The 24,656-nt window shown below is 41.9% G+C and overlaps 3 protein-coding genes across 4 annotated transcripts in view; all 3 read right to left on the bottom strand.

Moving 5' to 3' along the window:
• LOC135522325 (gamma-aminobutyric acid type B receptor subunit 1-like) overlaps positions 1–11,565 on the bottom strand; it is a 52,176-nt gene extending 40,611 nt beyond the window's left edge. The window contains exons 1-6 of one of the 2 annotated variants that reach the window (XM_064948468.1): positions 11,227–11,565; positions 7,841–7,927; positions 7,527–7,591; positions 6,968–7,106; positions 3,597–3,782; positions 1,223–1,240 (exon numbers count right to left, since the gene is read on the bottom strand). In XM_064948468.1, the coding sequence (XP_064804540.1) occupies positions 1,223–1,240; positions 3,597–3,782; positions 6,968–7,106; positions 7,527–7,591; positions 7,841–7,919 (487 nt within the window). In that variant the 5' untranslated portion in view covers positions 7,920–7,927; positions 11,227–11,565. Of the gene's footprint in view, positions 1–1,222; positions 1,241–3,596; positions 3,783–6,967; positions 7,107–7,526; positions 7,592–7,840; positions 7,965–11,226 lie in introns of both variants that reach the window. The other variant, XM_064948469.1, reaches the window with a different exon arrangement.
• A 648-nt stretch (positions 11,566–12,213) lies between these two features.
• Positions 12,214–20,656, bottom strand: LOC135522326 (SH3 domain-binding protein 5-like). Its single transcript, XM_064948471.1, has 6 exons — positions 19,841–20,656; positions 19,589–19,651; positions 19,243–19,371; positions 18,859–19,023; positions 18,137–18,310; positions 12,214–14,345 (listed from the first exon to the last, which is right to left on the bottom strand). The coding sequence occupies exons 1-6, from the start codon at positions 20,093–20,095 to the stop codon at positions 13,785–13,787; spliced, it is 1,347 nt and encodes a 448-aa protein (XP_064804543.1). The 5' UTR covers positions 20,096–20,656; the 3' UTR covers positions 12,214–13,784.
• Positions 20,657–21,282: 626 nt separating this feature from the next.
• On the bottom strand, positions 21,283–24,261 carry LOC135522327 (alpha-1,3-mannosyl-glycoprotein 2-beta-N-acetylglucosaminyltransferase-like). The gene is made up of 3 exons (XM_064948472.1): positions 24,056–24,261; positions 22,777–23,716; positions 21,283–22,626 (listed from the first exon to the last, which is right to left on the bottom strand). Exons 2-3 carry the CDS (start codon positions 23,392–23,394, stop codon positions 21,928–21,930), a joined length of 1,317 nt encoding a protein of 438 aa, XP_064804544.1. The 5' UTR covers positions 23,395–23,716; positions 24,056–24,261; the 3' UTR covers positions 21,283–21,927.
• Positions 24,262–24,656: the final 395 nt, after the last annotated feature.

Below are 24,656 nucleotides of genomic sequence, written 5' to 3' on the forward strand. Positions count from 1 at the left end.
GATTATCATTTTACGGTATTTTTGTACAGATCTGTGCTCATATGTGTGACTAAAATGTCGCCCACAGCCTTAGAAACTAAACGCTGTCGCAACACCTCTGCCAGAGCTATCTATTATATCAACTGTATCAGTGGTGGGATCCAGTGTGGTACAGGAATCCCTATTCTGGTTAACCTATAAGAACACAGGGCTTAAGATCACAGAAGAGAGAATGCTTTTTCTGACTTCCTCTGACTGCTGCTAACACACACCCCCACACACACCTCCACACACACACACACCTCCACACACACACACACACAGACCTGGGTGTTAACCTTTACCAAGCTGAGAAGGCAGTAAGTGGGTGTTGATCCCACACTGAGTGAAAAGTGGAATGAAGAGAGAGAGAGCGCGAGAGAGAGAGTGAATGAGAGATAACAGGAGAGAGTAAGCCTGGTTCACATTTCATGGAGATTTTGGAAGAAAATGTGCTTTCTATGCACCGTTAGGACAGGTTGGCGCAGGAGAAGACTAAGTTGAAATGAGTGAGTAATGTTGTTGTTAATGGTTGATAATAATCATTAAATAATTATTAGTGATATTGTACGATCTGAAAGAGGAGTTGAAAAGTGTTACGCCAGTATTTTACGACAGGCATATAATAGGTAGCCTCTTAAATTAAGCAATAATCTTCAACAAAAATGACAAACAAATAAAAATCTTGTCAATGCCACAAGGACAACAATTTAACTATAACATATTTTGTGTATTTTCTACTCTTGGCAAGGTAGCCTAGTGCTTAGAGCATTGTGCCAGTAACCAGAAGGTTGCTGGATTGAATCCCCGAGTTGAAAAGGTAAAAATCTGTCTTTCTGCCTCTAAGCAAGGCAGTTAACCCACTGTTCCCTGGGCGCCGAAGACGTGGATGTCGATTAAGGCAGCCCCCCTGCACCTCTCTGATTCAGAGGGGTTAGCAATAGAAAAAAAAGCAATAGACACATTTCAGTTGAACGCATTCAGTTGGACGATGTGGTGTTGACAAGATTATTATTTTCCTTTATCTAATTCGAATCAGTTTAAATCCTTCACCAGTAGTACTGGTCAACAGAAGGCATCCTGCTCTAGAAATGATGTACCACTGCCCTCTTGTGCTTAACAGAAGCATTACAACTTGTTGCAAAATTTGTTTCAATGAGCTTTTCCATTCATAGACAACCCAACCAAAACCAATCTCTCTTACCTTTGTAGTTTCTGTCATCTGTGGCAAGCAAATAGAAAAGACAAAATTACATTTGTTAATAGTCAAAATGATTTGGTGACTGGTTCATACTTATGTAAATGCAACATTAACACTGTGTGATGTTTGTGAATTGTTTCATTCGTCATGGATTGATGCGCTATACGTGTTACTCATGACACATGTACAGTACTCCATGCTCCTTAAATTGAAATCAGTATGTAGGCCTACTGTAGACTACTTTTACTGTAGTCTGTATACCCTGTGGAAGGGACGGCCACTTCCGCTTCACTTCCTGGTCATGTCCCAAAATCTCTCTAATGGACTTCAAGATTATATCATAAAATTAATTAATATATATATACAGTACCAGTCAAAAGTTTGGACACGCCAACTCAACCATTTATTTATTTTTCTACATTGTAGAATAAATGTGAAGACATCAAAACTATGAAATAACACATATGGAATGATGTAACAAATAAAGTGTTCAACAAATCAAAATATATTTTAAGTAGCCACCCTTTGCCTTGATGACAGCTTTGCACACTCTTGGCGATAAGGACGATAAGAACCAGGTAGTTACAGGCCGTCTGATGTTTTGTATATTAGATTAAGCAGGGTTTTTTTGCCAGCCAGTACTGTTTGAAAATGAAAACAATATATCCAATAAATGGAGACCTGCAAGCTTTTCAAAATAGAGAAATATACAGCTGATTGGTGAGAGATGTAGTACATGTGAGTAGTTCAAATAAAATGGTTGTAAATTCTCGGCTTCGTGCTTCTTCTTGGGCGTCAAATATGTTGAAGTAAATTCATACCAAAGCACATATACATTTGAACAAATATGAAGCCCACTCTTAGCCTACAAAACGAGAACAGATGTAAAATTGATGGGGTATTACACAATCATGGGATATTACACAATTATTCATAAAATATGGCTTGTGTCCACCAGGTGGCAGTACTATAACTCCCTGTTTAAGACAAGTACACAGAACAAAGGGGTGAATGTCAATTGTATTTCCTGGATTTCTCGCATCCTCCCTTGTACCATCAAATGTGAACTGAAGATTATTTTACCTTGTGTTGTTCCAAATTTGTTTGTTGAGATTTTTAAATATATATATATAAAATTAATTTTGTGATATAATCTTGAAGCCCATTAGAGAGATTTTGGGACATGACCCGGAAGTGAAGCGGAAAGTGGCCATCACTTCCACAGGGTATACAAACAATACAGTAAAAGTAGTCTACAGTAGGCCTACATACTGATGTCAATTTAAGGAGCATGGAGTACTGTACATGTGTCATGAGTAACACATCAGTATCGCATCAATCCACGAAGAAAAAAAAATCTCAACAAACAAATTTAGAACAACAAAAGGTAAAATAATCTTCAGTTCACATTTGATGGTACATTCATACGATGCATTCGTGACATGATTGACTCCCAAGTTCTTGAGGAACCAAGGGGAGGAACCTCTGACCTTCTCCGCCGTTGTGTTTTGAGGAGGCGGCAAGGAGAGAGGATGCAAGGATTCAAGGAAATACAATTGACCTTCATCCAAAAAAGCTGAACATTTATAATTTGTACCTATACACACACCTATGATTTGCACACAAAACACAGCATATACACCATTGTCGAATACATGCCTGGACACACAACTATATTGACAATATATCAATGTACACAGAGTACAAAACATTAGGAACACCTGCTCTTTCCATGACAAAGACTGACCAGGTGAATCCAGGTGAAAGCTATGATCCCTTATTGATGTCACTCGTTAAATCCACTTCCGTCAGTGTAGGTGATGGGGAGACAAGTTAAAGAAGGAATTTTAAGCCTTGAGACAATTGAGACATGGATTGTGTATGTTTGCCATTCAAAGGGTGAATGAGCAAGACAAAAGACTTAAGTTCCTTTGAACGGGGTATGGTAGTAGGTGCCAGGCGCGCTGGTTTAAGTGTGTCAAGAACTGCAACGCTGATGGGTTTTTCACACTCAACCGTTTCCCTTGTGTATCAACAACGAACGGTCCACCACCCAAAGGACATCCAGCCAACTTGACACAACTGTGGGAAGCATTGGAGTCAACATGGTCCAGCATCCCTATGGAACGCTTTCAACACCTGGTAGAGTCCATGTCACAACAAATTGAGGCTGTTCTGAGAGAAAAAGGGGTGCAACTCAATATTAGGAAGGTGTTCCTAATGTTTTGTACACTCAGCGTATATAGATTTGTCTATGTATGTTTCCATGGAGTATATGTGTTTTTTTCCATTTCGAAGCTAAACCAAAACATGTAATATCAACACAAACATCACAATTGAATAACATGAATAGATTGGGATTCCATTCCACACTTACAGAGGCAGACCGGTTTGGGTGAGTCCCATTTGCCCAGCTTGGTGCAGTGTGTGATGTTCCTGCCCTCCAGCATGAAGCCAGCATGGCAGCTGTAGTGCAGCACGGTGCCCTCCACCGGTGGCCCAGGGGGCTTCAGCGCCACCCTCCCATTCTCCAGGGACGTCCAGACACGAGGGCACAGCAGCACTGGGAGAGAGATGGGCAGAGTAGTGGGAGGAAGGTTAGTGGGAATGACAGCAGTCATATTTACATGACATGTACTAACTGCCAGTGTGTTTCTGCTCTCATGCCAACTCCTTATGGAACAAATATGGCATGACAATTCTACAAGGAGTTGGCAAGAGAGCAGAAAACAGACTGGCACTCAGGCGAATACGGTACCAGAGTTTATTTTGGCATCTTTTTTCTATTTTCAGTTTTAGTCTCAAATAAATGTCAGTCACATTTTAATAATTTCCTTCTTTGTTACTTTTAGTTATTATCAGTCAACAATAAATCTGGACAATTTGTGTCTTGTTTTAGTCAGTGCATTTCTTTCCAATTAAATAATTCATTCACTACATGACCAAAAGTATATAGACACCTGCTCGTCCAACATCTCATTCCAAAATCATGGGAATTAATATGGAGTTGCCCCCCCCCCTTTGCTGCTATAACAGCCTCCACGTTTCTGGGAAGGCTTTCCACTAGATGTTGGAACGTTGCTACGGGGACTTTCTTCCAGTCAGCCGCAGGAGCATTAGTGAGGTCGGGCACTGAATTTGAGCGATTAGACCTGGCTCAAAGTCGGCATTCCAATTCATCCCAAAGGTATTCGATGGGTTTGAGGTCAGGGCTCTGTGCATGCCAATCAAGTTCTTCCACACCAATCTCGGCAAACTATTTATGTATGGACCACGCTTTGTGCACAGGAGGTATTGTCATGCTGAAACAGGAAAGGGCCTTCCCCAAACTTTTGCCACAAAGTTGGAATCATAGAATTTCCCTTCACTGGAACTAAAGGGCGTAGCCCGAACCATGAAAAACAGCCCCGGACCATTATTCCTCCTCCACCAAACTGTAAAGTTGGCACTATGCATATGGGCAGATAGCGTTCTCCTGGCATCTGCCAAACCCAGATTAGTCTGTCGGACTGCCAGATAGTGAAGTGTGATTCATCACTCCAGAGAACACGTTTCCACTTCTCCAATGTCCAATAGAGGCAAGCTTTACACCACTCTAGCCGAAGCTTGGCATTGCGCATGATGATTTTAGGCTTCTGTGCTACTGCTAGGCCATGGAAACTCATTTCATGAAGCTCCCGATGAACAGTTATTGTGCTGATGTTGCTTCCAGGGGCAGTTTGGAACTCCCTTTCTGTGAGCTTCTGTGGCCTACCATTTTGTGCCTGAGCCATTGTTGCTCCTAGACGTTTCCACTTCACAATAACAGCACTTACAGTTAACCAGGGCATCTCTAGCAGGGCAGACATATGACGAACTGAATTGTTGGAATGGTGGAATCCTGTGATGGTGCCACATTGGAATGTTGCTGAGCTCTTCAGTAAGGCCATTCTACTGCCAATGTTTCTATGGTGATTGCATGGGTGTGTGCTCGATTTTATTCACCTGTCAGCAACGGGTGTGGCTGAAATAGCCGAATCCACTCATTTGAAGGGGTGTCCATGTAACCGATGTGAAATGGCTAGCTAGTTAGCAGTGGTGCGCGCTAATAGCATTTCAATCGCTCTGAGACCTTGAAGTAGTTGTTCCCCTGTTGATGTGTGCAGAGGGTCCCTGGTTCGAGGAGAGGGACGGAAGCTAAACTGTTACATCCACATACTTTTGTATGTATAATGTATTTACCTTACTTCCATCATGTGCACATTCAAACAGACTTGTCCAACTAGACATACTATCCCCTAATATATCTGGCACATTGCTATTGCAGCCGATTGTAACCAATGTCAGCCATGACTTACCATATAAGCTTCAAAGCCTTGGCTACAGGTCAAACAATAGGTATAGAGCTCTTTTTTCCCAATCATAACCATTGGATGGGGGTAAATAACAGTGATTCCTTTAAAAGGGGGAGAATCTAAGCTTTCCAACAATGCCTAACCTCGTCTCCAGGCTCCAATTGCTGACGCATAGAGCCTGGTAACAGTGGGGACCGTTCGGGATTTACTGAGTGACATGATAATCAATTCAAATTCTGAGCGAATCACACAACTGTGAGGAGTGGCACCAAATCGATGCAGAAAAGTTTTGTTATGGTGCGTCACATATCGCCGTTCATGCTAATAGCAAGCCAGCGTAACTCTGCTAGCCGTCCTGTAACACAAGAGACACTGATGTCACTGAATGCTGTTTACACACTGAAGATATAGTAGATTCTGTAATATCCATGTTGCACGAGCTAACCATTCTCTTCGTTGCACACGAACACACAAAAAAAATACTGCCCACCGGATGCAGGACACTTAGAGGGAGGTTCTAAGGGTTGCGGTAGATGTTGACAGACTGAGAGATCAGCCAATTAAAACCAGTGGTTGTTTCGTCCGCTCCTGCCATAGGCTTCCTGTCAAGTCCGGTTCTGAGGCGCTCGGAAACCAGATGGTTCGACAGAAAGAGAGCCAGCTGGTCGGCTAATACTCAGAAAATAGCATTAAATATTTCCAATCTGAAATAAACTGCGCTCACATTTTCCGACCGTGAGAGCATCAACACAGATGAAAGAACAGCGCACATGGGAAAATAGAGCTTCCAATCTTATGTGATCAAAGCAAAACTAAGCCTACATTGAAAGTTAGAGAGACTAAACATTGTTTCTAGTTAAGGTTAGTTACAATGGAAGTGTCCTGGCCTGCTGGCTATGCATCAGTTTAAAAGTTTGACGAGTGACTGAAGTGACATGTGTGGGAGAGCTGGGCAGATCACCGCGGCTCAATCAGACCGTGCAACTGAAAGACGTTAATTCTGCCAATGTGAGGATTGCATTGCATATTCTGCAAAGGCATGCATATTTATGATTGGGGAAAAAACAGATGAAAATGAGCTTCATGTCAAATTTAATGCCAATTTGTCTCGTGGAATTATCATATCGTCACATTTTCATAAACTAAAATGAAAACTAACTTGTTACCGTTTTCGTTTTTTAATGGCTTCTCGTTATCGTGATTCGTTTTGTTGATGAAATGAGCACAGAGCAGAGTGGTGCACAATGATCAATGATACATCAGAGATATCCTTAAGTAGTGGCAGTGATATAGTAAGGTCAATCCAGGAATTCACTCTGACAGGCATTGAATAGGGAATTTACCCTTAGAGAGTGACAATAGAGTGACAATGAAGTTAAACTGGTTGGCTGTAAATAAAGTAGAGAGTACTTACGACACCTGCTGTGCTGTGTGATATCAGTCCATGTGCCGTTGGGAAGGCACTTCCTGACCTTAGGGCCCACTATGACCCTGTTCCCTCTGCAGATGTACTCTATCTCGTAGTCCACTGGTAGGATCTGCACATTGCGAATCTGCACACAGAAATAGATGTAGATAGATGTTTAGCTGTCTTTAAATATGTACATCACCTGACCAATGAGTCATTTTTCCTATAGACTTCCATGCTTTGCTATGATTAGGACAACAAGAGCATGGTTGCTAGATATGGCCATGGTAGAGAGAAGCAAAGGGGCGATTAATGTCAGAATTTACAAGCAACTATATGAGCTATTTCTACTTTATCTAGGGTTGGATATGATTAAAGGAGTAAGGGCTTTTGACAGTACTGTGATAACAGTGGTAGTACACTCTTAGAAAAAAGGGTTCTTCAGCTGTCCTCGCGGGAGAACCCTTTTGGGTTCCATGTAGAAACCCCGGTCTAGAACCTTTTAGGTTCTAGATAGCACCTTTTTTTCTAAGAGTATACTGTGATGGTATTGAGAGTACTGTACCTGTTCTTGTGTTAGGCCTCTGTAGCGGATGCCTCCATCTCTGGGAGGACGGATGATGGCACAGCCTAAAAAGGACGAGAGAAAGACATGTGTGGAAGAATAATCACTTACAGTAGTCTACATTACAGCCATGAGCTGTATTACACTCCAATTATAATCCTCACTCCATCTAACGCCTTCCTCCATGCATTCAGCAACATTGTGATGATGCTCCATTTAGGTCATTTTGCAATCTCTACGGTATTTCTAACTGCTAACACACTTACACAAACACACATTGCACACACATGTACACACACAAACACCATAATTACCTCCAGTTGTTGAATTATGTATGGCCACAACAAGAGATGGCAGAGCATACAGAATTATAAGAAACAATAGCTGTGCCATTACTGGATCTGGGGAGAGAGAGAGAGAGGGAGAGAGGAAAAAAAACTAAAGGATTAAATAAGAAGATAATGAAAGGTAGAGACAGAGGGAAGTTAGTTATCAACAGCCATTACAGTCATTATATAGTAACAAAAACCTCAAGTTCATTGGAGATACCAACATTCATAATGGGACAGTCTTATCAAACACATACACTACTGGTCAATTTTTTTAGCACACCTACTCATTCAACTGCTTTTCTTTACCTTGATGACAGCTTCACACACTCTTGGCATTGTCTCAACCAGCTTCACGTGGAATGCTTTTCCAACAGTCTTGAAGGAGTTCCCACATATGCTCAGCACTTGTTGGCTGCTTTCCTTCACTCTGCAGTCCGACTCATCCCAAACCATCTCAATTTGGTTGAGGTCAGGGAATTGTGGAGGCCAAGTCATCTGCTGCATCTCTCCCTCTTGGTAAAATAGTCCTTACACAGGCTGGCGGTGTGTTGGGTCATTGTCTTGTTGAAAAATAAATTATAGTCCCACTAAGCCCAAACCAGATGGGGTGGCATTTTGCTGCAGAATGCTGTGGTAGCCATGCTGGAAAAGTGTGCTTTGAATTCTAAACCAATCACAGACAGTGTCACCAGCAACACACCCCCACACCATAACACCTCCTCGTCCATGCTTTATGGTTGGAAATACATGTGGTGATCATCTGTTCACCCACACTGCGTCTTACAAAGACATGGCGATTGGAACCAAAAATCTTACATTTGGACTCCAGACCAAAGGACAAATTTCCACCAGTCTAATGTCCATTGCTCAAATTGCTTGGCCCAAGCAAGTATCTTCTTCTTATTAGTGTCCTTTAGTAGTGGTTTCTTTGCAGCAATTCAACCATGAAGGCCTGATACACGCAGTCTCCTGTGAACAGTGGATGTTGAGATCTGTTACTTACACTCTGTGAAGCATTTACTTGGGCTGCAATTCCTGAGGCTGGTAACTCTAATGAACCTATCCTCTGCAGTGGAGGTAACTCTGGGTCTTCCATTCCTGTGGCGGTCCTCATGAGAGCCAGTTTCATCATAGTGCTTTTGGGACTGCACTTGAAGAAACTTCAAAAGTTCTTGACATTTTCCGTATTGACTGACCTTCATGTCTTAAAGTAATGATGGACTGTCGGTTCTCTTTGCTTATTTGAGCTGTTTTTGCCATAATATGGACTTGGTATTTTACCAAATAGGGCTATCTTCTGTACACTCCTCCCCTACCTTGTCACAACACAACTGATTGGCTCAAACGCATTAAGAAGGAAAGAAATTCCACAAATGAACTTTTAAAAAGGCACACCTGTTAATTGAAATGCATTCCAGGTGACTACCTCATGAACCTGGTTGAGAGAATGCCAAGTGTTTTTAAAGCTGTCATCAAGGATAAAGGGTGGCTACTTTGAAGAATCTCAAATATATTTTTATTTGTTTTACACTTTTTTGGTTACTACATCCATATGTGTTTCTTCATAGTTTTGATGTCTTCACTATTATTCTACAATGTAGAAAATAGTACAAATAAAGAAAAACCCTTGAATGAGTAGGTGTTATAAAACTTTTGACAGGTAATGAAATTCATAACCATTGACAAGGACAACCCAGATTATCATCTAAACAACTGCCCAAACAACAACATACACCAACCTTCATATGTACACTATTCATCTAGAACAAAGACCTTACCTACAGCAGTTCAGTGAGTCGTGCTCCTGCCGCTAAAGACCAGTGTGTTAGTTGTTACTAATATGTGCTGGCTCCATGCGCTATAGAGAGATAGTATGAGAGCAGAACTCGCTCTGCCATAACCCTGCGCATAATGTACAGATTTCATGAGCTCCTCCCACAGTGGAGTGGGATAGGTTAAGATTGCTCACTCAGTCCAACAGTGGGCTTTCAGTGCTAACACAGCAGCCATAGGAGTGTGTATTAAAGTATAAATACACCTAAATATAACCACTCGTTTGAAGTGCTGAATTATAAATGCAACTTCATCATGTTGTCACATGAAGAGATGAGAGAGAAAGAGGAGGGGAGAGAGAGAGAGGACAGTGTGTAACAAAGCTCCACCATGAGACAGATGGTGGGAAGGAAGGGAAGGGTAGTGAAGGAAGACAGACACTGTTGGATACTTCATTCGCATTATGGTGTATTTTTAGAGCACTAACAAGAGCATGCAAGAAGAGAAACACGGAGAGAGAGAGAGAGAGAAAGAGAGAGAGAGAAAGTGGGTAATGCAACGAGAAGCATGTGTGAAACAGAGAGAAAGAGAGAGAGAGCGAGCGAGCGAGCTAGAGAGGGACAACACAGTGGGAGACACTCCTCACATACTGAGATACATAAAAGCAAACTGTGTGAGCGAGGTATGGATCAGACAGATTAAAATATATCAAGCTAGCCAGTTTAATAAATACTACCGTAATATCAGTGGCCTATATTAAATCAACAAGCTGCTCTATATCTTTAGGTGCAGAAAGACTAATTTCTGAACCATGGACAGCGGATGTATCTGAACAAAAGATTCCAACTGGGACGAGCATAGAGAAACATATTTCAGGACCATGGACAGCAGCACCCACCGCATCACAGAGATTTATCTAAGCCAGAGACCAAAACGCCGAGACACAACATTCCACCCAAGAGATGTAGCTTATTTATTAAGCAAGCCACATCTAACATGCTATTAGAAAAATGCTAAAGCAATGCAAAAATAGCCATATGTTTACAATGGTGCGCAGGTGGATTTAAACATCGAAACACGTGCACTGGACTGATATTGCCTACAAACGCTTTAATGAGGGTAGCTCTTAAGGTGCCACCAACAGTAGTCTACCGGTAGTTGCTGGTCCGTGTTGACACGGCCGGGAATCCTTGACGGCCTATGGAAGAAGGCCAGCCCTATATCCGTTTGCAGAATTCAGATTTGAGAAGTTCGGATTTCATGCCAATTCTAGGTTGCCGTTCATTCCCATAGCATTAATACATTCACTGAAAACGTGCACAATAAATCTAAAGATAAACTAACGTCATTAATAGATGGGACTGTGTGTTATATTATTCTACGATAATAATAAAAAACAATTAAAGTCGTTGCTGCTTGGCGAAACCTGTCATTTACGAGAATACAATTACCAAAAGCAAGAGTAGACCTGTCATCTGAATACAAATACAATACAAACAGCCACATTTATGCAAGCTTGATTCCTTAGAATTATACACCATTGTTTAGGTTGCATACTGAGTAAGATATTGTAGCATGCAATAATGTGTACTTACAAATACTTTCGATGCGCTCAGTCAAGATGTCCGTATGTCCATCGGTTGCGACTCGTTTGAGATCACCCAAATGTCGAATTATTTTGTAAAATGTGCTTCTTTGCAACGTATTGTATGGCTATGTTTGTATGGCTATAAATGGCAACCCGGTCCCCGTGCATAGCGTATACATTGAATGTCAAAAACAACCGTATTAATCAGTCTATTGCCATCCACTTTAATTTCGTATGGTGAAAAGTCAGAGACGAAAAATTGACATATAAATACACGCACTATGTACAATCGCTTCCCCATGTACGACGAAACACCGAATCCTCACACTCCCTCCCTTTTGCTCTCTCCCTACAATCTCCAGCTAATTCACGACGTCATGATAGAGACGTACGTAGGTAGGCCTACGGTGCGTAAAAGTCATTTTCTCACGCACACATCTCCTTTTCCAAGATGCATGTTTACGTATTGGGCCACACCAGCAAATCGTGATCATAGCAAATCGAAGAGTTTTACATTTATGATAAGCGTTATGGAGTTATCCTAATCGGTTAAGTATTTATACGCAATAAGAAATATGGAAGATTCCCAATACATGCACTTTATTAAGCCAGTATTAAGCCTTCAGATCCTATGTCAATAAAGCAGGCATACATAGTTTCTACAACATTGAGCCTCTATTTTCAGCGTTAGTAACACCAGAGATGTTCTTATAATACAGGATTTGGTACCCCTCTCCCTTCTCTTCTCCAGACATCTATTCCTGAGAGCACACTTCTCCTTCATATTTATATCCTGTTGAATAATTGAAGCAGGGGGATAAAATAACTCATCTCTTTTCCTGTCTCCTCCCAACTCTCTAGCTTTTTCTGCAAACCCCACATTCTCCTTTTCTTCTAAATCTGAAATTTAGTATCACACCTTCATCCTTAGGTAGTGTTGAAGTAGAAGACATATTGCAAAATACAACATATTGGGTCTTAAAATGGCAAAAAGTCAAGATTCCTCTTATTTTATTGTTTATCTGTTTGCTATTGCATACATGTAAATAACAACAGTGAACTGTACTATATAGCTGGGTGACATCACACTACTGCACCACTTTATGAATAAATTAAGAGGAAGACATCAAATGGACAATGATTGAAGGGTTGAAAGCATAGAAATACAATTGCTAGTCATTCTATTTCTATGGCTGAGAGAATGAGGGGAAGAGATGGATATATTGGAAGTATGTAAAGAGCGGGACAGAGACGGAGGTCGATTCAGGAATACAGCAGATAACCAGCATTAAATAAGATCCCTTTAAAATAACTATACAAAGACATTCAAATAAATCTGTACATTTCATTATTTTCTCTATAAATGGTGTAATTATACACAAACTTACATTTAAACCATTGACTACATTTCTTGTACCCTTCACTTTGCCAAAGCAGTACACAGACAACATATTCAAATTAATAAAATAAATATCACAAGTCCAGGCAAAACAGAGTTAGGATGACTCATAGATGATTCACATTTCAAATTAAACATATAGTCAAAAGCATGTCCTTCATGGGAGTATTTCTCAACTGTTGACCACAGTTTAATACTGTATACACAGATCTGAACAGTGTGTTGTTGCAGCCAGTGCTATGCTGTCTTTGTTTGCGTAGTACTGTGTCAAGGACAAGGCACATTTCAGTTTACGACCTAGGAGGCTCTAAAGAAACAATATATTGGGAAATTATTTTATTTAAAAAAAAATACAAAAGCAAAGGATCTTAAAATTATGGGCTTAAAACTGAAACAAGTAAAACATAATATTATGCCATCGTAATATTTTATGAACAATTTATAAAAATGTTTAGTTAGACCTGAATACTAGTACACATATAATAAAAGTCTAAATAAATAGTCTGGAGTGCTTTCTGTCATCAAGCAAGTTGTCAGAATGGAGTTTGTAACTCTCTAGTTTGTTTTGGGGTCCTATTGATTCAAACCAGAATAAGTACAAAAAAACGAATTGTTCTTGCACTTTTTACAATACGCGTTTACATTTATGTCCTAAAATAAACAATATCTACAGTATGAAACAAAAATGGAACGTACATATGAATTCACACTTACTTTTTTGTTGCAAAAGAACATTGATTTTATCTTACACCAGAAATTCAGTTACTACCGTTTAGATTGAATAGGGCTCCCAGTTGTCATGTTTATTGTAGTCTCTTACTTTGATTGTTCCTTCATGCACTAGGACATACGTGTCTAAGGTTTCGTTATTGCCAGAATAAAGGAAGTAAAGCAGCTAATCTCAGAGGCATGTACAGTCTAGGAGTTTCAGTAGTGTTGTAATATGATGCAAAACCTGTCAGCCTCCTTATATTTTCAGGTCTTGTCAACGTACCTGTGCTTCGCTACTACTGAATATCATACCCCCCTGTTTAAAATGTGTTACTTTAGATACAGCAGATCTGATTTTCCTCATATTTTATATTTTGGTCTTTTGCCAGGATAATGAGCTAGCTCGACCGGACACTTATTTTCAATTGATAAACTATAAGCAATAAGGACAGCTCTCACAAGCTGAAGCTCCTGTGATGTTGCTTCAGGAACTGCTGTTGGCGCTGCATTTGCCCTTCCCTTCTTTCCTTTCCTCCCCCTCTCTCATTCTCTCCATCCTCCCCAGGCAGACTGCCCACATCGCTAAATTCTCCGAGGTGTTCGATGGAATCGCATTTCTCCAGGTCAGAAGCGATGGTCTGCAGACTGAAGACGGAGAGGGAATCTGACCCTGCTCTCTCTCCATGCGTCTCAGGCCTCTCTCCCCCGCTCTCCCTGTATTTCTCCACCAGCCCAATTTTCTTATCCGCCACGCCGCTTCTGTTCACCCTATCAGTCTCCATTGCCCCACCTCCACATGCCCCGCCCTCGACACCACACACCACACTGTCCGACTCCGCCCCAATAGGGGGACTCCGCCCACCACAGGCCATGGTTTGTCCACCATCGGTTTGGTCCCGCCCCCGCTGAGCATGGATGGCCTCGCTGATTTGCTCCAGGTTGTGCAGGGCGACAGAGTAGCGGTTTTTCACTTTGGTCACATGCTCCTCCAGCTGCATCACTTTGGTTTTGTGCTCCTGAAGTCACAGAAAACTCAATATGATGGAGAGAAAAGACAGAGCAACATACAACATTTCTTCCTCCTTGGTTTGAGGCCAAAGAGGAAACAATAACCAACAGGAGCGATCATGGACGGACATGACAGCGCTGTATCAACCATTTCCCTGCTTTTCTTACAATAACAGCTTGAAATTACATATATATTAACTGCAATATATATTAAATATCACAGGTGGTTGGTGGCACCTTGATTGGTGAGGATGGGCTAGTGGTAGTGCCTGGAGTGGAAACATGTTGGAATGGTATCAAATATACCAAACACATGGTTTCCATGTGTTTGATGCCATTCCATTTCCTCCGTTCCAGACATAATCATGAGCTGTCCTCCCTTCAGCAGCCTCCACTGTTATACATCATATACAGTGCATTCGGAAAGTATTCAGACCCCTTGACTTTTTCCACATTGTTTTGTTACTGCCTTATTCTAAAATGGATCAAATATATTTTCCCCCCTACACACAAGTATTCAAACCCTTTACTCAGTACTTTGAAGCACTTTTTGCAGCGTTTACAGCCTTGAGTCTCCTTGGGTATGACGCTACAAGCTTGGCACACCTGTATTTGGGGAGTTTCTCCCATTCTTCTCTGAAGATCCTCTCAAGCTCAGTCAGGTTCGATGGGGAGCGTCAATGCACAGCTATTTTCAGGTCTCTACATAGATGTTCAATTGGGTTCAAGTCCCGGCTCTGGCTGGGCCACTCAAGGACATTCAGAGACTTGTCCCAAAGCCACTCCTGCGTTGTCTTGGCTGTGTGCTTAGGGTCATTGTCCTGTCGGAAGGAGAACCTTCGCCCCAGTCGGTTTTCATCAAGGATCTCTCTGTACTTGGCTCTGTTCCTCTTACTCTTGATCCTGACTAGTCTCCCAGTTCCTGCACCTGAAAAACATCCCCACAGCATGATGCTGCTACCACCATGCTTAAACTGTAGGGATTGTGCCAGGTTTCTTCCAGACGCGACGCTTGGCATTCAAGCCAAAGAGTTCAATCTTGGTGGTTTCATCAGACCAGACAATCTAGTTTCTCATGGAATGAGAGTCCTTTAGGTAACTTTTGGCAAACTCCAAGTTTGCTGTCAAGTGACTTTTATTGAGGAGTGGGTTCCGTCTGGCCACTCTACCATAAAGGCCTGATTGGTGGAGTGCTGCAGAGATGGTTGTCCTTGTGGAAGGTTCTCCCATCTCCACGAGGAACTCTGGAGCTCTGTCAGAGTGACCATAAGGTTCTTGGTCACCTCCCTGACCAAGGCCCTTCCCCACCGATTGCTCCGTTTGGCCAGGCAGCCAGCTCTAGGAAGAGTCTTGGTGGTTCCAAACTTCTTCCATTTAAGAATGATGGAGGCCACTATGTTCTTGGGGACCTTCAATGCTGCAGACATTTTTTGGTACCCTTCCCCAGATCTGTGCCTCGACACAATCCTTTCTCAGAGCTCTATGGACAATTCCTTTGACCTCACGGCTTGGTTTTTGCTCAGACATGCACTGTCAACTGCTGGACCTTATACATTGGGCTCCAAAATTACTGGCACTCCTGACTGGCAATGCACAAACAATACTTTAAAATAATTAGATATAATCTCAAAATAACAACTTGAGAAATACTGTACTTTATTTTTTTAAATAATTTTACCCCCTTTTTCTTCCCAATTTCATGGTATCCAATTGTTAGTAGCTATGATCTTGTCTCATCGCTACAAATTCTGTACGGGCTCGGGAGAGACGAAGGTTGAAAGTCATGCGTCCTCCGATACACAACCCAACCAAGCCACACTGCTTCTTAACACAGCGCACATCCAACCCGGAAGCCAGTCGCACCAATATGTCGGAGGAAACACGGTGCACCTGGCAACCTTGGTTAGCGCGCACTGCGCCCGGCCCGCCACAGGAGCCGCTGGTGCGCGATGAGACAAGGATATCCCTACCGGCCAAACCCTCCCTAACCCAGACGACGCTATGCCAATTGTGCGTTGTCCCATGGATCTCCCGGTCGCATCCGGTTACGACAGAGCCTGGGCGCGAACCCAGAGTCTCTGGTGGCACAGCTGGCACTGCAGTACTGCGCCCTTAACCACTGCGCCACCTGGGAGGCCATACTGTACTTTATTAATGTTTCAATGGAACCAACCAAAATCATACAATTATTTAATACTAAATAAATGTATTCAAGATCAAGGTTTCATAATTATTGGCACTCCTCATTTAGTACTTAGTGCAACATACCTCTGGCAAGGATAACAGCATGGAGTCAATTTGTAATGTTTGACAAGGTTAAGGAACACATTTGGAGGAATTTTGGACCATTCCTCTATGCAGATCCTTTCAAGATCCTTCACATTCTTGGGTTTGAGCTTATCTCAGCCCACAGGTTTTTGATTGGATTGTGGTCCGGCGACAGATGGCCATGGCAGAACATTAATTTTGTAGTCAAAGAACCATTTCTGTGGATCTTGAGGTATGTTTTGGGTCATTGTCTTTTGGAAAGTCCACCTACTGCCTTCTGGCAGAGGCAACCAGATTGTCAGCCAAATTTGCCTGATACTTGGTGGAATTCATTATGCCATTAATCTTAACCAGTGCCCCTGGACCTCTGGAATTAAAACAGCCCCAAAACATCACTGACCCACCACCATATTTCACCGTGGGTATGAGGTGTCTCTCCTTGTATGCATCTCTGTTTCGACGCCAAACATGCCAATGCTGTATCGGACCAAAACGTTCAATTTTGGTCTCATCTGACCAGAGTACCTTCTTCCAGACATAATTTAAATGACGTTTGGCAAACTCCAAGCACTTGCATCTGTGTCTTGGGGTCAGAAAGGGATTTCCTCTGGCAAACCTTCCAAAGAGCCTGTGGAGGTGGCGTCGGATGGTGCTTTTTGAAACCTAGTGACCCCAAGACGCCACCAAGGCCTGCAATACTTTCACAGTGATTCTTGGGGATTTTGTTGCTTCGCTCACCATCCTCCTCCTTATGCTGGGGTGCAAAATGCATTTGCGTCCACTACCCATGAGGTTTTCAACTGTTCCATATCTTTTGCATTTTTGTATAATTTCCCTGACACTGCTCAGTGGTATATTCAATCATTTGTGGATCTTCTTGTAGCCATTACCAGATTTACGAAGGTCCACGACCATCTGTCTCCTTTGAACTGCCAGTTCCATTGTTTCCTTCATGGTGTTGGATGACAAAGGGATATTGCATGCGTGTTACCTCATTTTTATACCCTAGTGAAACAGGAAGTGATGTAATAGCTCAATATAGTTCCTTAAGAGACTTTGATCACCTTAAATAAGTGGAATTTAATTCCTGGTTTAAATTTTGGTAGATGTTATTTACAATAATCTTTAAGGGTGCCATTAATTGTGAAACCTTGATTTGGAGGACATTGATTTAATTAAAAATCAAATGATTTTGGTGGGTTCCATTGAAACATTAATAAAGTACAGTATTTCAAGTTTCTCTCTATATTTATATTGTTTATATTTTATTATGTATTGTTTGTGCATTGCCAGTCAGGGGTGCCAGTAATTTTGGAGCCCACTGTATGGACAGGTGTGTGCCTATTTCTGTTTTTTATAAAATGTACAAAAATGTCTAAAAACCTGTTTTCACTTTATCATTATTGGGTATTGTGTGTAGAATTAATTCATTTAATCCATTTTAGAATACGGCTGTAATGTAACAAAATGTGTAAAAAGTCAATGGGTCTGAATACTTTCCAAATGCACTGTATATTATATATCTATGTACCTCAAGGATGTAGTTGAACTGGGCCTTGAGCTCGAAGTAAGGTTTGGACTTAACGATGGCCCTCTTGAGAGATTTCTGCAGGGTCTGGACTCGAGCCTCTGCTGTCTGACAAGAGTGGGTGACACGCATGTGCTCCCGTTCGCTGCGTAGGCGCTCCTCCTCTGCCTCGTTCACCTTGCACACAACCATACAAAATGCAAAATGTTAAGACGGGAAAACACAGCAATCAGTATCCTAACCCCCACCAACCTAACAAAATAAACTGCCTAACTAATTGAAAGCAATCCAATTAAAAATAGAGTTTAGGCATAGGAGAAAATAGCTACAGTACCCAGGGGGTGGGGAATGGTAAGGAAAATACTGATTCAATGTATTCCATATCAGCCACCTCAAATAGCCTACACATTGATCACATTTGATGGAATGATATAGAATGCAACACATAACCTGGAATACTGCTTACACTAGTAGTTGCGGTTTCCCATGTTGCCTTGGAGGTAGCATAGTTGACCAATATCCTGCCAAACAAGGCTAACTGCCAAACTAATTTTAAACCAGTTTTAGTCATGGGGGAACATAGCTACTTGGCGGTGGGGATTGTAAGGGAAATACTGATTAAATGAATACCATATCAACTCGCTCACATACTAACTGATGAACATATTTAGCATTTTATTTTGTATTGATGCAGTTATAGTGGTATCTGGGATTTCCCCTGTTACCTTGGATGTAGCATGGTTGAGCATCTCCTGCCAGGTGGGGTCCAGGGTGTTCCTGCCGTCGGCCATGAGGCCCTGCTCTGCCACGTACACCATCTCCCTGGCAGCCGTGTGCATGGAGACGGCCCGCTCATAGCTCAGCGCCGCCTTCTGAGTCTCCTGTTGAGCCTGTGAGAGGGACAGCCAATCAGATACTGAGAAAACAGTGCATGCAGTTGCACAGCAACCAACCACATGGGACAAACGATCAAACTGTTGTTGAGATTTGAGAAAAGTGGGACAAGCAGGTGAATGGCAAATACTGCACCGAGTCCCATATTTTGATTCAGTGATAAAGAACTCTTGAAATTTGTTGTTGCAAATACCACAGTGCATGTACAACAGTACCTCCTTGGCAAGTCGACGAGCCTCATAGTAGGGCCTGGCCTTCTCGATGCAGGTACCAAGCTGGGAGCTGTGGGCGTTCAGTTTTCTGGCTGAGTCTGTGAGGATCTTCCTATAACCCGATCTGGCATCCTACACATATACAAAAGGAATTCCTAATCAGATTTCATTGTAATGGGCATTTCTGATCATTTAAAGCATATTTTCCAGATTAACAATGGGTTTACAGCATATTATGGGAATTGAAAATGAACTGACGATTGATTCTTTGGAAAATAACTGATCAGTACGGAAAGGGGCGATATATGGGGCCAGATTTATCATGGGAGAAGTGATGATATCCACTTACATCCAAGTGCAGTTCTAGTTGGTTGATTTTTACACTGGCCTCGTTGAGGTGTTCCAACTCCTCCTGGAAACAGAAAATATATGAGGGAGCACAGAAGAAAGCAGATACTTTGATTAGTTGGTTTGTAACAACACAATCAGTTAATATCATGCATGCAACTAATTTTGTAAACCGTTAGCTACGTCTCATAGACCAGGTAATCCCATTGAGATTACAATTTATTATAAAAGGGTTCGGTCAATTTTTCGCCACCTGAATTCTGGGATCCAATTCCTCTTCATATGGGCTGTGTAGTTCACCTCCGTCCTTCTCTTTCTCTGTACACTCTTCTCCCTCGCAGGTGTCTTTCTCTTTTAGCACCGTTTCTGCTGTATCTCCATTAATTTCCTTGTCATTTGGTTCCCCGCCCTTCACCTCAGCATCCGCACCAGGCGTCTCTTCCCTCAATTCGCCCACTTCGGGGTCTCCGGAGCCGGCTGGGCTCACACGCAAATCAACTGGCTCCATTCCAGGCCCAGTTAGCAAGCTAACGTTAGCTAGCCAAATAACGGTAACGTTGCTTCTCTTTTTAGCAAACTAGCTATGTGTTCTAGCCAGTTACTAACTGCGTTTTGTATGTGTGAGAATTTGATGAGGATCATAGGGAGAAAACTAGTTTGAGAGACAACAAAGCCAGACTATCATTCAATCCCGCTCGTTTAGCCACAACACAGGAGACTAACGACGTGACGATTCTACTAGTACAGTAGCTAGCTCTACAAAGCTACCTTACGTTGCATAAAAACAAAACATTATTTAAAAATAAATTGACTGCAAATAATGGACATTGAAACAAAATCTAATTGACAACAAATAATGTTTTTTTCATCACCAGTAGTCTCTCCATCTCTCCCTCCACCGTTTGCTTGCTAGCTAACCTCGGTTCTGTTCTTAGCTAGCAAAACAAAAGGTAAATAGAGAACGCTTCCCTCGTCCTTTGGTTTGAACTCTTATTGGTTCCGTAGCCATGCCTCATCTTAGGTTTGAACTCATAAGGGTTCCGTAGCCAGACTTGCTTTTAGAAGTCTCCAACCTGCCCAGGCAGTCAGTTAACATTTTGTTTGTAAGTCAATTTCTATCGTAATAAAAAATTAAGTAATTCATTCATTTTAAATTGGAAACCATTAGACATATGTATGGGATACACATGGTATGCCCCATCAAACGAAATGTTTACCTGCAGGTTCCTTCTCGACAATGCACAATAAGAAATAATACGACCATAAAGTATGTACACCGAGTATACCGAACACTTTCCTAATATTGAGTTGCACCCCTCCTTCCTACAGTTGTGTCAAGTTGGCTGGATGTCCTTTGGGTGGTGGACCATTCATGATACACACAGGAAACTGTTGAGCATGAAAAAGCCAGCAGCGTTGCAGTTCTTTACACAAACCGGTGTACCTGCCACCATACCCCATTCAAATGCCCTCAACTTTTGTCTTGCCCATTCACAAGCTGAATGGGATTATAGCTTTCACCTGGATTCAAATAAAATGTTATTGGTCACATACACATATTTAGCAGATGTTATTGCGGATGTACCGAAATGGTCAGTCTGTCATGGAGAAAGCAAGTGTCCTTAATGTGTAATGTATACAGTAAATTAATATGGCAAAGAAACCTAGGCAGAAACAAATGGCAAACATCAGAAGTGATTGGTAGAATTTAATTCCCAAAATTACATAACATACAGCATTTGTGATGTGTGTCTTGCATTTAAATAAATACTTCAGTAGCCATCTCTTTGGGAAAAAACATTAAGCACTATAATAACCAGGTTAAAATAGTCAAAACATGACAACAACAAAAACAGTTCTCCAAAAGATGAACTAAATATTGTGAAGCAATTATACTTTAGGACAAATCACGAGTTGACCACCACCATTATTGAACACGTCACAGATATTTTTCATCTGACATAAATTAGTAATAGATCGGCTCCCAGAAATTGCATACAAGATTGAGAATAATCAAAGTGGATGTTGCATTGAATTTCATGTGCATGATTAGAGTATATAAAAAAATCTCTGAAAATAATGACATATCTCTACCTACCCGACTATCCCATCCCCACATTGCAAAAATATATTCATTTGAGTGTATGAAAAAACCTGAGAAGTATGGGGAGAAAATCAAACATCAGAAATGGAAGACAAAGGATAGGCATCTGTCATAACGGTCTCACTATAGCTTAAAGCCAAAGGTCCACATCTGGCATTCATTGGTCTCACTTCTGTTGCCATAGTACTAGATGTAACGTACAGAGCCCTTTCCTCTTCAGTCCTTTGTGTTTGTCATCAACTCCAGGTTGGGTCATATTTGCTCCATCCCGGAGGGGGTGCCAGAAAGATTCTCCTTCCCCTTGACAGGAAACTGACTACTCCCCGATACCCTGTCCGTGGGACCCCTGACTTCAAGTCCTCCATCACGCCCAGGTTTTTGGCCAACACTTTGAAACCATCTTTACTTGAGTAGTGCAGACAAAATGGACCGGCTCCTTTTAACTGTCCCCGTTGGACCTCTTCATATTTGACCAAATGCGCACTGTAAACCTGCTTCTCAAAGATCTCCTTGTATTTCTCCTCCTTCAAGTAAGCCAGATCCAGCTTGGTAAAAGGCACAAATTCACTATTCAGTTTAATGTAGCGTAGGTATTTGTCATAAAATTGGCCTAAGCTCACACCTTTCCGCCCAAAGGTTAAAGTTCGGGATATTTCGGGTCGAATACAGGCTCGATCTCTGCGCTGATCTGGCTGACGCATCCAGTCGTCCCAGAATGCACCAGGCCACTTGGGCTCCAGCTCTACCCAGAGTTCCTTGAGCATCATCCAACCCAGCCCAGGGAAGAAGTCTGTCCTGTACAGGAGGTCTGCTTTACCAGGGTCGACGTAGCCGTCTCGGCCATTGTCATTCCAGGCAGACACACACCACAGAGACAGGTCAGATTTCAGGATTGGGTGAAGGGATCTGAAGTACTCAAAGAAGTCTGGTGCCACCTAGTGAGAGAATGAAAAACAATGTTTTTTGTTGTTGTTCAACTGGCAACTAGAGGATGTAAACAATGATGAGCATAAAACAAGTGGATTTAACATTTCACTTTATCACATTCAGTACATATTTCATGTCAGAGTAGAGAAAGTTATTACCTCCAAATCATCTTCCACAATAACAACAGAGGAATGTGAAAGATAGTTGAACACCTGGTTGAGAGCCCAGCGATAGTGCCTAGAGATTTTGTAGTAGCCCTGGAACTTCTTGTGTTCTGGTCTCACGGCAATATCTGACAGGTCTGGTTGTTTCAGGTGAGTTACCTGACTGCCATAAGAACCAATCACCTGTGCAGTCTCTGCATGCCCACAGTCCTGGCTGACTATAATTGGGTAGAGTTCAGCTGAGGGGCGGTACTCTAGGAGTTTGTCCAGGCAGCGTTTGACAGTAACCCTGTTACAGGCTATAACCAAGATGGGAATGACCACTTGAGGGGGGCCAATTCTGCTGGCACCATTCTCATTGGGTTGTTCCCATAGTGACCGATGACCCTGTATCTGAAGCAGGATTTTTCTCTGCATTTCAAGCTCTGCCTCAAAGGCCTCTGCCATGTGGATCACATCCCCAGCCAAATCAGCCCCTCCTCGTCCTCCATCCATCTCCCTCTCCTCTCGACCAGACAGGGGTCGACCCCACAGATAGAGGACCACGATGGCATTCCAGGCGACAAAGAGAAAAACACCACAGAGAATAGCAGAACCTCTCTTACGGAGCATGGCCCAAACAACTTAGGAGGGAAAGGAAGTTTGTAGGACTGCGTTTGTAAAAAACAAGTTGCGCCACAAAGGAATGCAGAATGCAGAACGCAAAAAGGACATGTGGAGGTCACTTAGTTAGTTTAAATATTCTTGTAGTAAAGTAATGAACACATAAGCAAGTAAATAGAATGAGGTAAAGCCGGAGTCAAAAAAAGACAAGGAAGATGTATAAGGTATGAGGGAAAAATTGAGGGAGAGCTGGATTCATCTTGGACAGGAGGTGGGTGAGCTGGTTAGGGGATGAAAGTGCTGTTCTTCAGTTCATACCTTCCATGTCAATCTGAAATGATGGATATAGATAAAGCACAGGGTTCAAGAGCTAGTCATTTAACAAAGTCACTGTCACTTACATTAATCGAGTATAAAACTATGAACTATTGGCCCACTGTAGATAGTTGGAGGGAAAGCCATATTAGGAAGGTGATATTCTTAAGCTAATTGATTTTTTTTCACCTGTAGCTAGCTCTCGTCACGCACCCCCGGAATGCGAGACTTACTTTATTTTCTGAGTAATCCATCCTTTGTTTAAGAACTATGTTGGACCTAGGTAATCTTTCGACCGAATTGCTTGGAAGCTAATGTTAGACAGAACATTTCGTTCCCAGAAATTAGCACTTACCTCCAGCTTCCTAACGTAGAACACATTCGGTCTCTGCAGCCATTTCTTCCTTCGTTTCACTAACCTCTTCGATGACAGTATGCAGGATCAATAAGCAAGTGAAGGGGACATAATGTGTCGATGTCACACTTTGATTTTGATTGTGTTTGTTATCAAATCAACTTCATTTCTTGCCATATGTTTTCACAAGACTGCAGACTTCCGGATAGCACATTTTTACCGGAAGCCCCGCCTTAACCGTCACCTTGAGAATTTATCCAACTGTACCAAATAGGGCTGACCGAATACAGTATAATTCATAAACATCAAACTGAATGACACTGTGTACTAGTCTTAAGTCTATTTTAGATACATATATTTGAGAGCAAGGTTTTTTATTTTGTTCTTAATGTTAATTTATTTTCCCCAAAATATTTATAGTCCAGATATTTTCATAATTCATGAGTGTCTTACATGGTAAAAAATAATCCTGTATTTTTCCAGGAGTTTTTCGTGTTTACAAATGCAAAAATATTCCATTCAGCACAAGGGCTGTAGGCCTTTATTGGTCATAGGCCTACTTACCATTGCAGTAACTAATGGAAACAACATGCAATCAATT

This window comes from Oncorhynchus masou, chromosome 30 (genome assembly GCF_036934945.1).
Source record: "Oncorhynchus masou masou isolate Uvic2021 chromosome 30, UVic_Omas_1.1, whole genome shotgun sequence".
Taxonomy (NCBI): Eukaryota; Metazoa; Chordata; class Actinopteri; order Salmoniformes; family Salmonidae; genus Oncorhynchus; species Oncorhynchus masou.